Below are 20425 nucleotides of genomic sequence, written 5' to 3' on the forward strand. Positions count from 1 at the left end.
ATGCTTGAAGACGGCATGCTATTTCAGTTCTGGCCCAATGGTGGATCAAAAAATGTTGGCTGAATGCTGATCAGTATTTTTTCCTCCCTTTACTATATATACATTAATTAGCATTCTTCACTCATTTTTCTTTATTCAAAAATTGTACCAAGGTCTACAATGATGTTTAGGAGTATGAGGTTACAAAAAAAGCGAATGACACACTACAGCTTTCAGGTTATTGACTATAAAAGACTTCCTCTGAGTACAAACACTCCAGAAATTGTTTGGCAATATCTAAAGATAATCAAACACAAACACTGACCCCTCAATTCAGTTTCTAGATATACACTTGACAGAACTGTGTATCACTGAAGACATAGAAGAAGTGAGAATGAAAGTACTCAGTAACATGAATTTATCTCCTAAGTGTACTGTTGAGCAAAAGAAGCTAGATGCAAAAAGATCACATACTGTATGATCCAACAATGTTTGAAAAATGAACTGGTGAGGACAAAAACCTCACCAATAGTGTCTGTGGAACATGTGAAGTGGGTGTATATTTCCTTTGTGTTCTTTCTTTTATTAAGGTCTTCAGTGATTATCAGTGAGTAATCAGTGATTACTCTGTGTATGGGTTGTGAGTGTGTTATGTGTGTGTTGTGGGGAGGGTTTGATTGGTTAAGACTGAGATGAAGCATGATGGGGCTTTCTGGGGTCCTGAAGCTGTTTGGTTTCTTGACCTGAGTGGTAGATACTGGTACATTAACCTTTAAACACGCACTTATGCTGAGGGTGTGTGTGTACGTATGTATGTATGTACAGAATATTATAATATACATTAATGTATATAATGTAATGCTCTATGTAATGCTTCAATAAAAAAACTGAAAAACATTCAAATTTCATTTGGAAAAAAACTGTTTAAACCACTCTTTTGTAGTAATAATCCAAAATTATCTGCCAGACTTTCAAGGTCCTCTACTACCCAGCCTGCTCTGCAGTGCCATCATTCTGAGATCCTCTCCTCCACACTGGCGCTCACCCCAGGTCCATGTCGTGAGGACCTAACATGCAAACTGCCACCTGTGGTACTGTAGTACTTCCTCTTCATTCTACTTCACCGGCTGAGATCTCTGCCTGCCTTCACATTTGCTCAAAACTGGCACTCCATCTAACTTTTCCTAATTAATCAAATCTAGCTGGGTTCTCTATCACTTAAAAACTTTTTCCTCCTCCTAGAAATAACTATTTCAGTTTTTGTCATATTGCTTTATAGAGTCTTAAATTTTTCAGTGTTGAATCTTCTAAACTAGAATGTGAACTCTTCAAGAGTAAATATCATACCTCACAAGCCTCATACTCCTTTTATATCTTATAGAACCCAGTGTAATACAATGTGACAAATGCCCATAGGAATGTTGTGTAATGTGCTATGACAGCATAGATTATGAGATTTTTATTAGGGATAAAAAGGTACTAAAGCTATCGTCTTTAAGTTTACATTTTAACTCTTTTATATCACTAGAAATCACATACTTTTAAAAATCAAATTTTATTAAATCATAAGTTTCGTTATCCAAAATTTTAAAGCAATCAACAGCATCTCGTTGGCCCACAGAAGCTAATGCAACTGCTAAATTAAACTATGCTTCAGCCAAACAGCTTACATTGAGTGCCTAGCTCAATTTGCTCTATATATCCTAGGCAGCTAGCTAGATTACCCTAAAAGCTACAACACATATGAATGAACATTCTTCATTCTGATTTTAAGTCTTAAGAAACAAATGGCAAAGCAGGGACAGGAGAGCAAATATGATAGATTGTTTTTTAATGTGTGATAGAATTGTCCTGAACAAAGGTAAGTATAGGTGATAACCAGGTTCAAAAATGAAGAACTGGGAGGCTGATGACACAATCAAAAGGGAAAGAGAAGAGATCTGAGTGTAAACAAGAAAAAGAGTTCTGTTTGAGCTTCAGGTGCTAACCAACCAACCAACCAACCAACCAACCAAACAACAACAAAACATGTATGTTCAAGCAGTTGCTAATGTAAATCTAAGGCTCCAGAGAGAAATTAGGGCTGACCACAAAATTTAACCTATTGAGAATAGATACGACTACGAAAGGATAGAGAGCTAAGATGACGTGCCTGCAGATGAAACTGGTGAAGTGGCAACATACAGTAAAAAGAAGAGGAGGAGAAGGATAACACAGGAGCAGACAGACAGGAGATAAATCAAGTGAGTTGTTTAGGGGCTACACAGGGTTCTTCCACAGCCACAGGAAATTGAGAGTTGCGGCTGAAGCAAGAAGCAACTGAATCAATACTTCGGGCATGCCATGGAGATCTTAAACAATAATCTTAACTCTGGGGATGTGAAAGAATTATGTAATATTCTTTTTGTGCAAAGATTCTGAAGTCAGGTATTCTTATTAACTTAAGCAAAACACAAGCAAAAATTCCTAAACACACTGTCTACTTGGCAAGGAAAGAGCTAACAAGTATATTCTTAGTTGCTCTAAAATCCCCGTAGGTATACAATATTTATGGATTCACTTGGGGAATCTGGTACTATGAATTAGTACAAAATGGCTACATCATAGAATATGATAAAAATAAACTCAAAAATATATTCAAATAAGGGAAAAATTAAGCCATCTTGACTCTGGGTAGCTTATTTCTAATAAGCACAAAAAAATGTTCCTGAATACAGTGATTTAGGACTTTGACTTTCAAAAAGAAAGCAAAGTTTTAAAGTAAGTAAATGTGTGAAATTAGTTTGAACTGAAGTGTAACTTCACAGTACACAAAAAGAGCTATAAGTAACATGATTATATTTACCAAAGAACCCTCCCCTTTTGGTTCCACTGAATGTTTAATTAAATGTAGCCTAGTCGTTCATGGTCTAGGAGCAGGAGGACAATGGACTTGGGTCTGGAACTGGACTCTGGCTTCATGAAGCCCCGGTATTCTCATTTTTATGGGTAGGGATACCTGAGCACTGACATCACAGGGTTGTCTTAACATTTCCTGTAAAATGGCAGTGAATACTCATCGTACAATTTACTCAACACAAGACTGAGGAAAATTCTGTTTATAAAAAACAAATTCTTGAGACTTTAAAGAAAAAAACAGGAAGAGTGGGGTGAGGGTAAATAACTAAACTCTTCAAACTATCTAGATTTGGAGATTACATAAACCAGTGGTAATCAAACTCCCTGTTTTTTTAAGGCATACTGAATGCTCTTCACTAAAGTAAAACTTTACTCAATACATAAACCAGATGAAAGCTGAGTTACTCTGCTTTAATGAAAAAGTTATAAGGTGGTGGGTGCAGGGGGCAGTAATTAGCTCTGTTCCCTCTCCCATTTCCACCTTCAACAGCAACCCAGGAGGTGCTCCAAGGAACTAAATTAAACTAAAACTAATGTTTTAGCCCAACTCCTGACTTCACAGATGGAATACTGAGACCTAGGTGAACTAACTGCCTTGTTCAAGATCAAAGTGCTAATTATGGAAAAGTCAGGACTGTACTTCAGGTCTACTTTCCTCACTCCAGGGAATTTTCCATCATAGTAAAATTAAAGCACTATTAACAGTCTCATTACCAAAGTTTAGGCTTCTTGTGAAACCTGCCCTGCCCTTCTGGAAGAGTTAGCTGCCTCAATGATCCTGTCTTTATTTCCCCTTACTATAATGTTCATGTTCCTTTTTAGCAGTAGGTTGCACTGCTATTGCTTGTTGTTTTAAGTACGTCTGTCTTTGAGATTAGATGATGGGCAGAGACATGTCTTATTTATTGTACATCACACAGTACCTGATATGAAATCTGTTAACTGGATTTAAAAAATAGTACTTTAACTTGGAGTCATCACTAAAAATTATCTAACAGCTTTTCCAAAAAGTGAATACATTATTTTCAGTAATTTCATCTACATCTTAAGGAAATTTTTATGCTCAACTGCAGTTTGATAAATAATACCCCTTAAAGGTCTAAGAATCACTAAGCCAAGAGATTTAAATTAACAACTGAATTCTTGCCTTAGGGGAAGTTTCACTTAGAAATATGTAACTTGACAAGTTATTCCCAGAAAAGTAAAATACCTGCATATTCTGGATAGCATATAGTGAGAGGGCTCTTTTTGATTTTTTCTTCAAAGAGATCCTTCTTGTTTAGAAAAAGTATAATGGATGTATCTGTAAACCACTTGTTGTTACATATGCTGTCAAACAATTTCATGCTTTCATGCATTCGATTCTGTAATAGAAAAAAATAAAACCAACTGTCACTAACAGCAAGGATTTTTGAGGACTATTTTAAAAAATAATAGGTGTTGTAATAAAACAGAGTTTAGTGATTGAAAAATACATATCACAAAAATACATTTCTGCCATTTCAGAACACACTTTCACTTTAGGTAAGAGAAGTGTCTAATCATCTTTCACCACTTTTTGCATTCAACTTTTACTTGCCAAGTGCCCACTGTATGTCATGCTCTGTGCCAGGGAATATCCCGCTACAGGACATTATAATCTAGGGATGTGAAGTGTGAACATGTGAAAAGAAATGACGTTGTCATAGAGTTCATTTCATCTAAATTTCCATTAAAAGATAAATAGAGGTTTTTAAAGATTAATAAATTAAATTGAACAAGCTAAGACCCAATTAGCCCAATACTGTAAATATTATAATAAATATAAATACTGGAAGGACACTTCCAATTCCTGTTTCTTGACCTTCCAGGATCTGTGCTCATCAAAGAGGGCACTGATACATTTTATAGTGCTGAAATGAAAGAAATGAACATGTGGTGTTGCATTGCACCTACTGCACTATAATTTCATATACTTGATTTTAAAAATACAATCATCTCTCGGTATACTCAGGGGGATTAGTACAAAGACCTCCAAGGGTACCAAAATCTGCATACACTCAAGTCCAGCAGGCAGTTCTGTGGAACCCATATATAGGAAAAGCTGGCTTTCTGTATACTCAGGTTTTGCATCCCATGAATGTGTTTGGTTGAAAAAAATTTTCATATATGTGGACCCATGCAGCTTAAACCCCTGTTGTTCAAGGGTCAACTGAACAAAACCGACATTTCTACTCTTTTTTCCCCCACTTTGTAATAAAGTTAACTTAAAATGACAAAGTTTTACATTTCTATTTAAAAACATTTCCCCCATATTAATGGTACATTGAAACCTATCTGAAAATTACAGGGCAGCAACAAAGCATAACATATATTAAAGATTTACCGGCTGGGTGCGGTGGCTCAGGCCTGTAATCCCAGCACTTTGGGAGGCCGAGGTGGGTGGCTCATCTGAGGTCAGGAGTTTCTGACCAACCTGGCCAACATGGTGAAACCCCATTTCTACTAAAAATACAAAAATCAGCTGGGTGTGGTGGCACGTGCCTGTAATCCCAGCTACTTGGGAGGCTGAGGCAGGAGAACTGGCTTGAACCTGGGAGGTGGAGGTTGCAGTGAGCAGAGATGGTGCCACTGCACTCCAGCCTGGCAACAGGGCGAGACTCTGTCTCAAAAAAAAAAAAAAAAAAAGATTTACTAAACTAATAGAAGTAACAAATTAAGAAAAGGGAATCTTGGACTACTATGTAACTATATTTCCATGTGCTATGTTGATATTAGATATAGAAATGCATAGTTAAGCTTACAGGCTTGAGGTGAGATTGACTCTCCACGTTTTCCCTTTCCTCAAGATCCACCTGTGCTTCTCTAGTATATCTCTCTTTTATCAGACAAATAGAAAAGTTAGAGGAAAGACCCTGTACTTTCAAATTGTTATAGACATTAGAAAGAAATTCTTGGCAACACCTTCAGCTCTTCATGTTTCAAGCTCAACTCTTAAAGTAGTTCTACTTGCCATTTCTTCATCTTCAGCTAGAACCAGGTCGTAGTCACTCAGTGCTACACAGAAGATGATCGCCGTCACTCCTTCGAAGCAATGAATCCACTTCTTCCGCTCAGATCTCTGACCTCCCACATCAAACATTCTGTTAAGAGGAGAAATGAGTTAACATCACATTAAATGTTCAAAAAGCTCTGAGAAGTTCTTTAATGCTAACAAAAAAAGCTCCAAATAGTTGTGGAAATGTCTGATGAAAAGGAAGGAGAGGAGGACTTTATGGGAGAAAAAAAATGTCACAAACTGGACTTCTCAAAAGGGGAAAAAAACCTGCTAGTTTTAAAAATTTTTGATTGAAGGGAGGGTATCTCTAAAAAAAAAAAAAAGCAAAAACAAAAATACCCTCAAAAAAACGAGACATTAACACACATGAGAACACTTAGAACATTAAAGCAAATACAAATGAATGGACTGCACTATGTGTAAACACTGAGAAGTCACATGAAGCAACTGGGGAATGCAGAGATCAAAGAGTAAATATTCCATTTGCCACAGTCACGGAACATTGAAGGCAGAGAACAGAGACCCCTCCTCCTACTAAAACATGTCGTTTTAACTCAGAAGTAATAAGCAAGGCTTTGATGTAAAGAAGAAACCATTTCAGGTAAGAAAATGTAGGGCAAGCAAATGAAATTCAGATAGGGTAGGTTTGCATAAAAAGTAAAATCATGATACATTACAAAATGAGAGAACTGAAATATGAAAGAAATGAGGGATCCTACTGAATGGCCTTAAAATTTAGAATGAAAGAAATTCAATTTTTATACAATATACAAGAGCGAACCACTATAGGTTAGTGAACAAAGTAGTAGCAAAATCAAACAATATAAAGACAATAGTCTATTCCTTTTCTCTTATAAGACTTTATAAAGTTAAGCAAAAGTTAAAATTTGCATAGACTACATTATGCAACCTAGAAATAACCACTTATATAATGAAAACACTATGCGAACTGGTACATTTTTAAAGGCTCCATTTATCTAGATGGTGCACTAATTAAAATAGTCCCTATTTAATTCCCAGGCAAAAAGAATTTTCCCTACAGAGCAGTACTGGCCTATAAACCAAATTTGAGTACATCAACTAGTATTGTTACTTTTATGATCACTTAAGTGGGCTTCTTCATTCTTTTGGCTTAGCTGGACCATTGTTCATTAAATTCAGGTAAGCTATATAACAAAATGTTTCTACCACAAACTAAATCGCAGAGTTAAGATGTAAAAAACATAGCTGGTAATAACAATCAAACAAGAACAAAATAAATGACAGTAAATTACAATGATATAAATTGGGTTACCATTTGCTAAAATGCCCAGGAACACAATTTGAAAATAACTTTACTGAAAAGATAGCATATCTCAGATAACTTCTCTGATTAGATGTCACACATCCTCTGTCCATCCAATAACAGATGTCAATAACAACCCAAATGACCCTAGCCCACATTTCCTCTCTGTGATGGTATAGCTTTGTGTGTTAACTTGGCTACGCCATCATACATTTATCTAGGTGTTATTTAATGAAACACTTATTTAGATGTTGCTGTATTTTATAGATATGATTAACATCTGTAATCAGTTAACTTTAAGTAATGGAGACTGTCCTTAATAATATAACAGCCCTCAATCACTCTACAGGCTAAAACTGGCAAAAACTGAGGTTTCCCAGAAGAAAATGTAATTCTTCCTCCACAATGTTATGACAATTCATGTCCAAGCTTGCCAGCCTACCCTACAAACTTCGGACTTGTTAGCCTTCATAATCCCATAAACCAATTCCCTGAAATAAACATAACCTACTGGATCTGCTTTTCTGGTGAATACTGATGATACGACTTTAGTGCAGAGAATGAGGTGCTACTCTAACAAATACCTAAAAACATGGAAGTGACTTTGGAATTGGGTAATATGTAGGAGGTAGAAGAATATTTAAGCATTTGACAGAAAAGAAAACTACACTATCTTGAAGAGATTGCTGGTAGAAATAGGGAGATTAAAGACAATTCTGCTAAGAGCTGAGATGGAAATAAAGCTGGAAAGAACCTTCTGTTGTCTTAGAGAATACATGTATCATTGTGGACAGAATGTTGTAGATATACAAACGCTAAAGGAGCTTTTAACGAGGTCTCAGAAGGAAATGAAAACATGTTATTATACACTACAGAGAAGACAGTCCTTGTTATAAAGTGGCAAACAGCTGGCTGAACTGTGTGTTCCAGCGCTGGGTGAAAGGTGCAACTTCTAAGCAATGAACTTGGATATTTAGCTGAGGAAAACTGCAAGCAAAGTGTAGAAGGCTGCAGTTTCCTGCTTGCTGCTTATAGTAAAATGAGAGTGGAAGAGATAAACTGAGGAATGAACTATTAAGCCAAATGGAACCAGACGCACAGGGAAGGAGGACATGTGATGACAGGTGGAGAATGGTCATGGTCATAAACAAAGAACTCAGAGTCTAAGCCAGTGGTTCTCAAACTTTGATGTGATTCAGAATGTTAGGAGTCAGATGTTACTAGCTTGGGGGACCATCCTTTTGAGGATCAATTAATCCCCAAGTCAATTAATTAATCCAGAAGCAACAATGACAGAGAACTGATATTACAAATGATCAAACTGCTTAAGTTTGTTGGAATTCAGAGAGAGCTAGATGAAGATAACTAGAAGAAACACTAATTTTTATCACTGCTTTCATTTTCCATATAATGGTAGCTAAAAATGTACAAGCATTATTCATTGCTCTACACTTATATTAGAAGTATCTTCATTATTTTATATACTGTTAAGTTCTGAACTTCTATTTAAAAAGAGCAAAAATATGGTATGTTCTGCTTCATATAAAAAGATAAGAGTTTAAACCAACATCACATAGGAAATGAATTTGAGTTTTCTTAGGGATTCTGAAGGGTGGGGCGGAAGGAGATGTTGGACATGCTGAGAAGTGATGATTTATGCCTTAGACTAGCATCTAATACCACTGTCACCAAAACTAACTGGTACAAAGCTAGCAACCATATATGGATATCAAACTCATAAACCGGATGTTGCATTCCCAAATGCATAACGCATTTATACTACTATAGAAATGAAATAGAAATTTATCTCATATTATGATAATTTTAGGATAGAAAGAATGCTTTATATCTGACAAAAAAAAGTAAAACACATTTGCTGATTCTTTAATTAAAGCAAAATGATCCACAGACACTGGCCATAAATGCCTAATCACAGGGATAATATGAATTCTTAAATTACAATGCCCTACTGCCTCATTTTGAATTTACTACCATTTTTTAATGTGAAACTGAAATTTTACTCAGCAGTTAAAATTAAACAAAGAATTACAACATGAAGAGCACGAAAAAACCACAAAATGATGACCACACTCAAGAGTTCCCAGTAGAATTATTCTAAATGCATTTCTGCTCTCATTCATCTGAGGCTCATTTAACCTATAAAAAGCAAAGTTGAAACTATATGCTAGTAATAATAGTAATTTAACAGAACTCAAAATCCAAAATAAGACAAAGTTTATCTGAGGTTCCTGACAAACCTGTGTTTATCTTTAAGTCACCGAATAAAAACAGCAACTAAATACATTAACCTCAACCAAGAAGCCTAAATGAAGTATGATAAATGAACCTCCTGGAAGGATAATGTTGAGAGTCAACTTTACTGAATCCCAGTATTTGCTGGATGTTGAAATGACACGTTTGAAAAACCTAGGCTGGAAGTGAAAACTATGGTCCTGAAATAAACGTTTAAGAGTGCACCTGACCAAGATGAAAAGTGAATTTTATATAGTCAGACTGCCTTAAGTACCAAATAATCGATTTAATATTTGCCTCTGCCACTTATTACTATATATAAAGTTCTCACTTTTACAACATTTTTCATAAGCAATAACTCATTTTATTTTTAAGCCTCTAACACAGAGCAAAACCGTAACAGCCTGTTAAGAAACTTAACCAAGTTTTCCCAACTACTTATTAGGGGAACCTAAGTCTAGAATCTTTGCTTGTTAACTCCAACTCTTTTCTTCTCAGACAATATTGGTTAGAAATACAGAAAATACAGAAATACAGAAAATACAGACATTTTCTTCTCAGACAATATTGGTTAGAAATACAGTAGTTCCCCCTTACTCCTGGTTTCACTCTCTGCAGTTTCAGTTACCTGTGGTCAACCAAGGTCCAAAAATATTACAGTATTTTGAGAAAGTGAGACCACATTCACATACCTTTTATAGTACGTTGCTATGATTGTTCTATGTTATTATTACTTGTTAGTCTCTTACTGTGCTGAATTTATAAACTTTATCATAGATATGTATGCCTACGAAGAAACATGGTGTATATAGGGTTCAGTACTATCAGTAGTTTCAAGCATATATGGGGGGTCTTGGAACGTATCCCCTCGAATAAGGGGAGACTACCGTAAGCCATTACCTGAACATAATTTAAGTTTGCTTTAGAACATAATCTTTAAAACAAGGTGAACAAAACCAAAATCAGAATCTAAGGTATACTAGGTTAAAAAAAAAATTCTAAGTCCCAATCTAATAGTGAACTTCCTTGTCATTAAAATCACTTCTTAGTTTTAAGATAAAATGACAATATTCTCCAGATCAGACATATCTGATTACTTGAAATCAGAGTACTGAGTTTGTTTATTTAATATTATGGAAATAGTAATGAGCAGACTAAAAGAAGTTAAACGATTTCAGTAACAGATAATGACAGCAGCATAAAATGTCCACTGAAGGCTTTTTTTAAGAAAAAAATGAAAATAAAAAAAAAAGCATATGCAACACCATAGCATGTATTAAAGCACAAAGCTAATGTTGCCAGATAAATTAATTATTACCTATATCTTTGTTTAAGAAAGCAGGTCAATGTTTGTTTTTTGGAGAGAAGTAGCCATGAAAAATTGAAATAAAGCTTTAGTTTTCTGTAAATTCAATTACATGAACCACCTGTAAATCAGTGACAAGTGATAGTAACAAATGTATTAAATTTAAAATACTTATGGAAGCAATCAGAAGTATCGTTGCATATAATTTAACAGTGTTCACTACTTGTAACAGTAAGATTTCTTTATGAGATGAACTGATAATTATTTTTTCTCTCACTTAGGAACCTTTTTTTCCAAGATGATTTTAGAAATTCTGCTTTATCATCACGACCATTTCAGAGCAACAGAGTTAGCTGAAGCAAAGCCTAATCCATAATTCACAGTAAAGATTTATTTAGAATGATTATGTTGAATCATAAAATTTTTAATGAAAATAAAAAAGACAAAATAATTTCAATAACGACACGGGACACTCCATTTGCAAACCAAATGCAGATAAATTACTTTTTTGCAAACAGAATAATATAACAGTAAATTCTGCTTTCTGCTTTTGTAATCTTTTAAAAAATTCTGTTTGGTATTGTGGGGATGGAGTTGGGTAAAAGTTAGATATATACACGGTCTTGTAAAGTTTGAATTTCTACAAGAAACCAAAAACCTCCACTAAACATAATCTTAAAAAAAAAATCACAAACTGGTAACAAATGATTTATCTAATCCTTCACTGTATTTAAAAGTTGAAATTTAGAAAAACATGAAATATTAAAATTTTCCTTAAAAAACAGATCATAAACACCTTTTCTAATCCAATTTCCTGCAGTGACAACTGGAGTGTGCTCAGTTTGGGTCAACGTATCTATAAAGCTCTGCAGCTGTGCGATGATATCTAACTGATGCCCATGACTGCAGTGGCAATCTTCCTTAAAATCAATCTTAACCTTGTTGGGTTAAAGAAAAACAAAAACATCCCTATCTGTTAAACTTAAAAGAACAACAAAATCCCTGTAAGTCTACAACTCATTTAATTCTAGCATTTTTATTATTTTCATTTCCAGGAATATTTGGTGTAGGACATGCATAGGTTTTAATACTGTGTGAATAATGTGACTCTATTATATTCATATAAATTAGTCACTGACTTCAGACGGGCCTCCCAAAGCTGTTCAAGGGCTTTGTGTTTGGTGTTCCTTCAGCTGAACACTCAACTGGCACTTGGGACATGTGACATTTTAAATGAATGTGAATTATAAGAAACTAGCAGATTTTAAAAAAAGAACTTCTGCCTCTTTATTTAGCTTCAAGGTACTGAAATAAATAATACTAAGAAGCAAAAGAGGAACATCTGTATTTTTAAATTAGTATTTTTTTAACATCAAGTAACACTACAGTGGTCTTAGATGTCTATGAAAATACAGAAGTTTTGTTTCAGTAGAATATCCTGTGATGTTATCTTATTAATGTATATATCTTTACATAGGCTACATAATTTCTTTTTTCATGATTTTACTATTACTTTAACAGAAATGATGAATAACAGTACAGACTTAAAGGCAATTTTGTTTGAGTGAACAATGAAATGAGTAGGTGGAGCATTTTAGAAGAAGAAAGTCATGGTAATGACTAGCAGATGACCTGGAAGGGAAACAGAGTAACTGACCAGGAAGGCTGTATAGATAAAACAAGACTCTGCAAATGAAAACATTATATTTCGTTGTGTTTAAGTCCAACAGTTTTCCTCATACCTTGGAAAATGTTATTTACTGGAAAAAGAGAAAAGTAGTTTTGTAAATTTGAATATGATATTTTACTAAACTTTCCTGAGCCTCGTTCATCATAAAATGAGGGAACTGGAAAAATATGCACTCCAAGACCCCTTGCATTTCTAAAGACTACGATTCGGTGCTTTTCTGCTCCGACCTCAGTAAGTGGATATTCAGTACACTTTAAATGAATACTTCTTATCATGAAATAGTGCATAAGGACTACCTTCATAGGCAAGGTAAGTTCCCTATGAAGAAAACTGTTCACGAAAAAATTGTTAAAGGTGCTCTTCTTAATATTTCCATAAATAAGCACTTATGCTATCAGTAAAACTTGCTTTCTTTTTACCTAAAAATAGATGGCAACACTTTCCGAAAACACAGTATATTAGAGCAGAATTTTCTGTTTAGAAATAAAAGCCAAAAACTATTTTGTTTGAATCACTGTAAAAACTATAGGCAAAACGGAATTTGTGTGGATAGATTTTCTTAAATAAAAATATTCCTCTTAGGAATGCTTTTTTTGACTTCTTTCACCAAACATTCTTTTGTCCAATCATCTGAAGAAAGTTTTTTTCCAACTGTAATTTCCAACTGTAACAATGTTGTAAACTTTTATTATACTTTTTATTTCTAAAGCAATGGGTTTTTATCTAAATTTAGAAATCATATATTTCAAAGCTACTCACTTAAAATGAAGATCTTTGAAAGTAAAATGGGTTTCAACAATTCCTGTAGTTTTCACTCTAGTTCTGAGAACATCTTGTTGAGTCGGGATGTAATTTGGTTGAGCTATTCTGTCCAAGTCATTCAAATAGCTGAAAGAAAATTAAACAAAACAACATGTTAATGGTAAATATAGCCAATAAAGATCATCCAAAACAAAAATTAAAACACATTTCAATACAAGCGATAATCTGAAATCACTAAAAGTTTTTAAATTTGTGTGTAAAGATATAAACCAGTTTAAGCTTGTATCTTATCTTACAAACTCCCACGGAAATAACAATGTTTACACCTCTGCAACCACAAAGCTCTTTTAGTATTTTTTAAATGTGTACTTTATTTCTTAGGGACAGTTATCAGTGATTCAAAGGAAAAAGAATAACTTAAAAAAAAAAAAAGCTAATACACACCATGAGTTCGTTTCTTAGAATTCTTTATCACACCTTTTGGATATAGCACTGTGTTTATGATCCAGACATCATTCTTTTTTTACTGAAGATTTTTAAAGTCTTAATTTTGGAGAAAGTAGTGATGAAAGCTCTTCCCAAAGGCTGAACGAGATGTTTCTTTTCAACCAGTCTTATGTTACATACAGGAAAACAGCACATACTCCTTTACGCTGCACTTTACTGCTCTCTAAATCAATACATGTTTTAGTCACTCATGTAATACTCTCTGCCACTGGTGCTACATATGTCGTGATATAAAAATGTAGTGGTATCATACCATGCAATGTAAGAGAGTAAGTTATCTTGTGTCAAATTATATGGTATAGTCAGTAATTCACAGAAAATACAGGTATGGAGAGATTAACGTGGACCTAGGTGATTAAAGAAGGATTCATGGATAGCGAGGGGTCTAAACAGAAACATGAATAATGGGGATGGAAGAAAAGGAATGACACTGCCCCAGGAGAAGCTGTAAATCAGTATGGAGATGGGAACAGTTGCATGGTCTTTCTTGGAAAGTAAAGCCACTAGTAAGCTATATAAAGCCTTAAATGAGGAGTTTGGAATGAGTCCTAAGGTCAGCTGAATGTAGAGACCATCACTGCAGTGTTTTTATTACGAGACCTATAAGGTGACTGATAACTTAGAAATAAAAAAATGGTTTAGACAGTCAAGTGTATGTATGTGGTAATTATACTAGAATACATAGAGAGATGACAGCCTGAGTTACCTGTATTGTATTTACTGAATTTAAGAGAATCTTATTATCACATTGGTGATAATCCTCCAGTACTTTCTCTGTGCTTTTAATTCTAAATGTTCTACTTTACTGTAAGAAAACCCGACTTAACAAATCAAACAAGCCATGGCAAGATTTTACTGCCTCTTTAAAATAATGAGCTACTCTTATTTAAAATGTTCTTTGATTACTCACAGATTTCTTTGCTTAAAACCATTACAGTTCGCCAGGCGTGGTGGCTCGCGCCTGTAATCCCAGCACTTCGTGAGGCCGAGGTGGGCGGATCACGAGGTCAGGCAATCAAGACCATCCTGGCCAACATGGTGAAACCCAGTCTCTACTAAAAATGCAAAAATCAGCTGGGCGTGGTGAGGCGTGCCTGTAATCCCAGCTATTCGGGACGCTGAGGCAGGAGAATCGCTTGCACCTGGGAGGCCCAGGTTGCAGTGAGCCAAGATCACGTCACTGCACTCCAGCCTGGAGACAAAGCCCGACTCCGTCTCAAAAAACAAAAAAACCAGAAACAACAACAATAAAAAAACTGCTATAGTTCAAAAGAATCTCTAAAAATAGTATTTCAATAAGACAAAGAAGAAAAGCAGGCACTGTGAAAAATTCTGATTGTTTTAAATGATTACAAATTTAAAGTGTGAATTGGTGGCTAGTCAGTCCTAATGGGCAACTTGACTGCATCTTAGCATCCCCAGCCAAGAACTCACAGATCAAGATGCCCTCTAATCACTATGGAGAAAAATGTTTCTAAGACTTTCTTCATTCCTAAAAAGCAGCCGCATTAGTGCCATCTTAAGGTCACAACTATTAGAAATAAAATAATGTAAAACTAAAGCAACATATTTTTCATTTTATAATTTTAATTTTTTTTTCTTTGAGACATGGTCTTGCTCTGTCACCCAGGCTGGAATACAGCTGTGCAGTCATAGCTCACTATAGCCTCAACCTTCTGGGCTTGGGTGATTCTCCTGACTCAGCCTCTCAAGTAGCTAGGACTACAGGGATGGGCCACCATGCTGGCTATTTTTTTTATTTTTACTTTTTGTAGAGACAAGGTCTCAGTATGTTGGCCAGGCTGGTCTGGAATTCTTGGGCTCAAGCGATCCTCTCACCTCAGCCTCCCAAAATGCTGGGATTACAAAGCATGAGCCACCAATGCCCGGCCTATGTTTCTGTTAACTCACGTCCAAGTAGTGTGCACAGGAGAGAGGGTCTTGGACAAGAGACTGAGGGGGTCTGGAAGTTGCCCCATATAGTGAGAAAGAGAACTTCAATCTGTCATTCCCAAGTAGTACCCCTTAATTATTGAAGTAGCTCCTTTTGCTGGACTCGACTCAAAGCAATCTTCTCATCATAGTGACTCCCACTTAAATCTCTACAGATGCTGGTGGTGTCAAAGCAAATATGGTTTATGAGTTGTGTTCCTCCTGTAAGTATTTTTTCTAATTTGTCTTCTAGCCTCTGTGATGTCTGGTTTATGAATTCATTCATTATTAAACAAGATCATATTGAGTGATGACTGTGTCAGGCTATGGGAATACAATATTAGGTAAAAACACATTACTGAATTTACAATGTAATGGCAGAGACAGAAAATAATCAAATATTCACAACATAAATAGAAACAAAATAACCTCAAAATAAATGTAAAGCTGAAGAAAAAGTACATTAGGAGTACCTAAAACTGGAGCGCAAGGACCAACTCAGTGGGTCAAGGAATATTTCTTTGTATAGGATATGATACCAGTTGGAGAGATGGGCTACATATTCAATATGTTTATGTTATATATACATGTATAAACCACGTAATAATACATATGGTTAATACAAGTGTAAAATGTTCAAAATATGGATTATGAAACACAGGGTTATAAAGATTGATGTGGGTGATACAATATTCATTATTTCTTAAACACACTAAATCACACAACATATAGTACCTAGTCTGATGCTGAACAAATAATATAATTCGCTCTTCAGGAGGCACACCTCATTTATTTATTCATTGTGGCAAAGTGCACGCATTCACCTAGACCTTTCAAAATTTGTCATCTATCTAATCCTTACTTGTGTTCCTAACAGCCAACAGCTGTGTCAAGAAAATGGAACAATCCTGGAAAGTAAAACAAATGCACAACATAGGTTTTAAGAGCAATACATATCATATAGGACATTGAGTATGTGTGGCAAATTATAATTTTTTTTGTTTGTTTTGGTGTTGTTCTATGGAGATCACCAAACAGAAAGCTCCCTGATTAGGTTTTTTTTTTTTGTTTCTTTTTTTTTTTTTTTTTTTTTTGAGACATGGCCTCACTCCATCTCCAGGCTGGAGTGCAGTGGTACGATCACGGCTCACTGCAAACTCAAAGTCCTGGGTTCAAGCAATCATCCTCTCTCAGCCCCGCTGAGTAACTGGGACCACAGGTGTGCACCATCATGACTGGCTAATTTTTGTATTTTTTGTAGAGATGGTGGGGGGAGGTCTCGCTAAGTTACCCAGATGGGTCTCAAACACCTGGGCTCAAGTGATCTGCCCACCTTAGCCTCCCGAAGTGCTGAGATTATAAGCAATGAGCCACCTCACCCAGCCTCCCTGATTAGGTTTCATCACAACCTGCTTTGCAAACTTTCTGGGGCCACCACCTGAAAATTCAAGGCAGATTTTTCTTCCAAAAAACTGTACTTAAATATCTGGAAACAGTGTCAAATACAACAGGGCACACACACAACTGACAATTTTCAAATACAGAGCTATTTTACTTAGTCAAAAAATACCTTGGAGTCATCTTGCACTCCTTCAAAAAATCCCTACTTACAGTACCTGTCATTGGACAAGTAACTCTTCTGAGGCACTGCTAACATAATGAAAAGAACTCAAATCAGTTACATTCTCATTAAGATAGCTCCAAGTAAACTAGAAATACATCCCAATTTGGAGTGGATTTTGGAAAGTTCCAGTTACTTTCTTGAAAATATATTGGAAAAGGTACCATTCTCCATGTTTCAACTAGAGTTACATAGCATGAGTCTCTTGAGACACTATTGAACATATAGGAAATAACGTTGCTATCTACACACACACAACACACATAAGACAAAGTTTTAAAATATTGTCATCCTGAATATCCTAAGTTGTACAAGAATGTGTCAGCCAATTCTGCAGTAAAATTGTCTTGGAAGTATATTTGACTTGCAAGTAATTATTCATGATAGTTTAGTTCTGAAGTTATGATTACTTACTATGCTGCAGAATCATTAAGCTGGTACTCTCGGGATCTGTTGAAACAGGCTTGTACACCACTATCTTTCCACAATCTCTTTATAACTCCAGCAAGTTCTGCAGTCATAAAGCCTTCTTCAGCAGCTCCAGCTAGCACAAAGAGTTGGCGTGCATCATCCTGAACATTCAAAGGACATTTTTTAAGTAAAAAGGGATATGTCAGAGATAAAAAGTACAAAGGAGACAATTTTAGAGTTAAAAAAAAAAAGGCAATAGCAAACTTCCTTTGTTTTTATTAACATGTCATTACTTTTCTTTCTCTAAGGCACCACTTAAAAATTGCCTTGACCAAAAGACAATAATCACACATCATATGTCTATGTTTTGTGGTGTTAGTAGTATCTGTCAAGGCACTAGGAAGCTGGAAGAATAATTAAGGTTCTGGCTCATAAAGGGGACATTAGCCAATTATCCACCGACAGTTTGTTGTGTATTGAAGATGATCATTTTTGAGAAAACAGAAGAAGAACCTATGTCTTCTTCCTCTCTCCTCAAAATGTTTTCTAAACTAAGAAACACAACTTTCAAAGATTAGAGACAGAATTGAATTAAGTGTTAGCTTTCTGATATACCTTATAGTTGCAAAGTAAGTTCAGAGAAGGGAGAAATCAATGTGGAGTGGGCAAGACCAGAAGACTAATTTCATGTAATGGTCTGAGATTTTCAGGAGATTTTAAGTATGGACACATTAAAATCAATGGGGCAGAAGTTGGGAGCAGGTGTTTTGCCAATCCAGGCATAGAAAACAAAATAAGCACAGCTTTGGAGTAGAAATACTCATGATATATATAGAGGACAGTAAGTAAAATTTTCTAAATGAAAAAGATACTTTATATAAAGTTAATTAAACTTTGCTTAAAATTTGAGGCTACTCATATTTGGTTATTCTGATCCACAAGTAATCAACCACTCTAAATCAGTGTGTGGACCAAGAGAAATATAATGTGCAACACTAATACAATCTAAATATTCTAATAGCTACATTTTTAAAAGCTTTTTTTAAAGCTAGGTGAAATGATTTTTAACAGTATACTTAACCTATGTATAAAAATATCAATTCATTTATATGTAATAAATATACAATTATATTTCATATTTTTTCATACATATTACAAAATCTGGTGTGTATTTTATGCATACAGCCCATTTCAATTCAAAGTAGATACATTTTAAGGATTCAGTAGCCACATGCGGATAGTAGCTACCATACTGGATAACCTAACTCTAGTTTCCAAGTAATAACACAATTAAAAAAAAAACAAAACAATAAACAAACAAAAAACCCAGATATGAAGTTTCTTTCTTCACAGAGATTCTCCTTAACTTGAGATATGTAGCTTTAAGATAACTGGGTGGACAATTCCTAATTTCTTTCAAGAGGCATTCTTCCAAAGTATTGTAGCAGATGCTTATAAAGTGATGGCACACATTATTATAAGGGGTATAGAAGAGAAGCAGCATTTGGTGACACAGGCTAGCAGAGTGTACTAGCTGACAATATAAATTCATGCTGTTGCCAATTTGTGAAACATTTTCTTTTCAGCTGGAACCCATCATGAAAAATAATTAAGTCTCTCAGCATGAGAACATATTATTCAAGCATATGCTTCCCTTTTTAGCAAATCACAAGAGAAATGCATGCAAGCAAGTGACACGTGCATGATATCCTTAATAAACCTCACATAACATGGTTTCCAGTCATTTTTGCACCATTAGTCTAATTCCAGTAAACAATTATTCAATTATCCAAATTATTACCTATACATGAGAAATTTCTGAATTTGACCATTTTTATTTATTAAATTACATCAAATATAACCTTTCTATTTTAGCAAAGTACTTTTCGCTTAAGTAGGTTTTTAAATGAGCTTTCATTACGACGTCTTCATTCAATTTCAAGAGCGTTTTTTGACAAAAAAAGACTAATGCCCTCCAGTATGGGTCACAAGATCACATTCTTCTCAAACTTTCCAGGAATAGGCCTGAAGTAAAGACTTAAGAAACTTTGGAAGCTGTATTTATAAATCACATTCTCTCTGTGGCATTAAAAAATGTTTCTTTTTCATAATTCTACATATAAGTGAGATGATGTAATATTTTTCTTTCTGTGTCTGGCTTATTTCACTAAGCATAATGTCCTCCAGGTCTCAAAAAAAAAAAAATCCACAGAAACAAAAATAGGTCAAGGTCAAATATACAAAGATAGAGAACAAACCAGTAGTTATGGTTATGGGGTGGGGGAGGAGAGGAGGGAGAGGAAAGAGAAAATAGAGACATACTGAAAGAATACAAAGTAGCAGATACACGGGATGACCAAGTCTACAGAAGTCCAGACTGAAGTACAATATGAGGACTGTAGCTAATTAAAAAGTACTGTATTCAAGATTTTTGTTAAATAGGTTTTAACTGCTCTTCTAGTCAAAAAAATTAACTATGTGAGATAATGGGCATGTTAACTTGCTCCACTATAGTAACCATTTTACTATCTATATGTATCTCATAACATCAAGTTGTAAAGCTCAGATAATTTTTTCAAGCCTCTTTTCTTTAAAAAAAACTTACTGGGATTATTCACTTCCACATCATTGCCAGGACATTCAGGTGTGTCTGTAGATGAGCTTTCAGGCAATAAATCTGAGCAGGAAAACACTGCTGAAATTATTCTACCTAATCTTCTGTATAAAACGAACCCAAGGCACAA

General features: G+C 35.0%; 1 protein-coding gene across 2 annotated transcripts in view; it reads right to left on the bottom strand.

Moving 5' to 3' along the window:
• GNAI1 (G protein subunit alpha i1) overlaps positions 1–20425 on the bottom strand; it is an 85218-nt gene that overhangs the window by 2428 nt on the left and 62365 nt on the right. For both annotated transcript variants that reach the window (XM_004045650.5, XM_055347571.1), the window contains exons 4-7: positions 17685–17842; positions 13208–13336; positions 5870–5999; positions 4088–4241 (exon numbers count right to left, since the gene is read on the bottom strand). In XM_004045650.5, the coding sequence (XP_004045698.1) occupies positions 4088–4241; positions 5870–5999; positions 13208–13336; positions 17685–17842 (571 nt within the window). The remainder of the gene's footprint in view (positions 1–4087; positions 4242–5869; positions 6000–13207; positions 13337–17684; positions 17843–20425) is intronic.

The sequence above is a fragment of the Gorilla gorilla genome, chromosome 6, assembly GCF_029281585.2.
Source record: "Gorilla gorilla gorilla isolate KB3781 chromosome 6, NHGRI_mGorGor1-v2.1_pri, whole genome shotgun sequence".
Taxonomy (NCBI): Eukaryota; Metazoa; Chordata; class Mammalia; order Primates; family Hominidae; genus Gorilla; species Gorilla gorilla.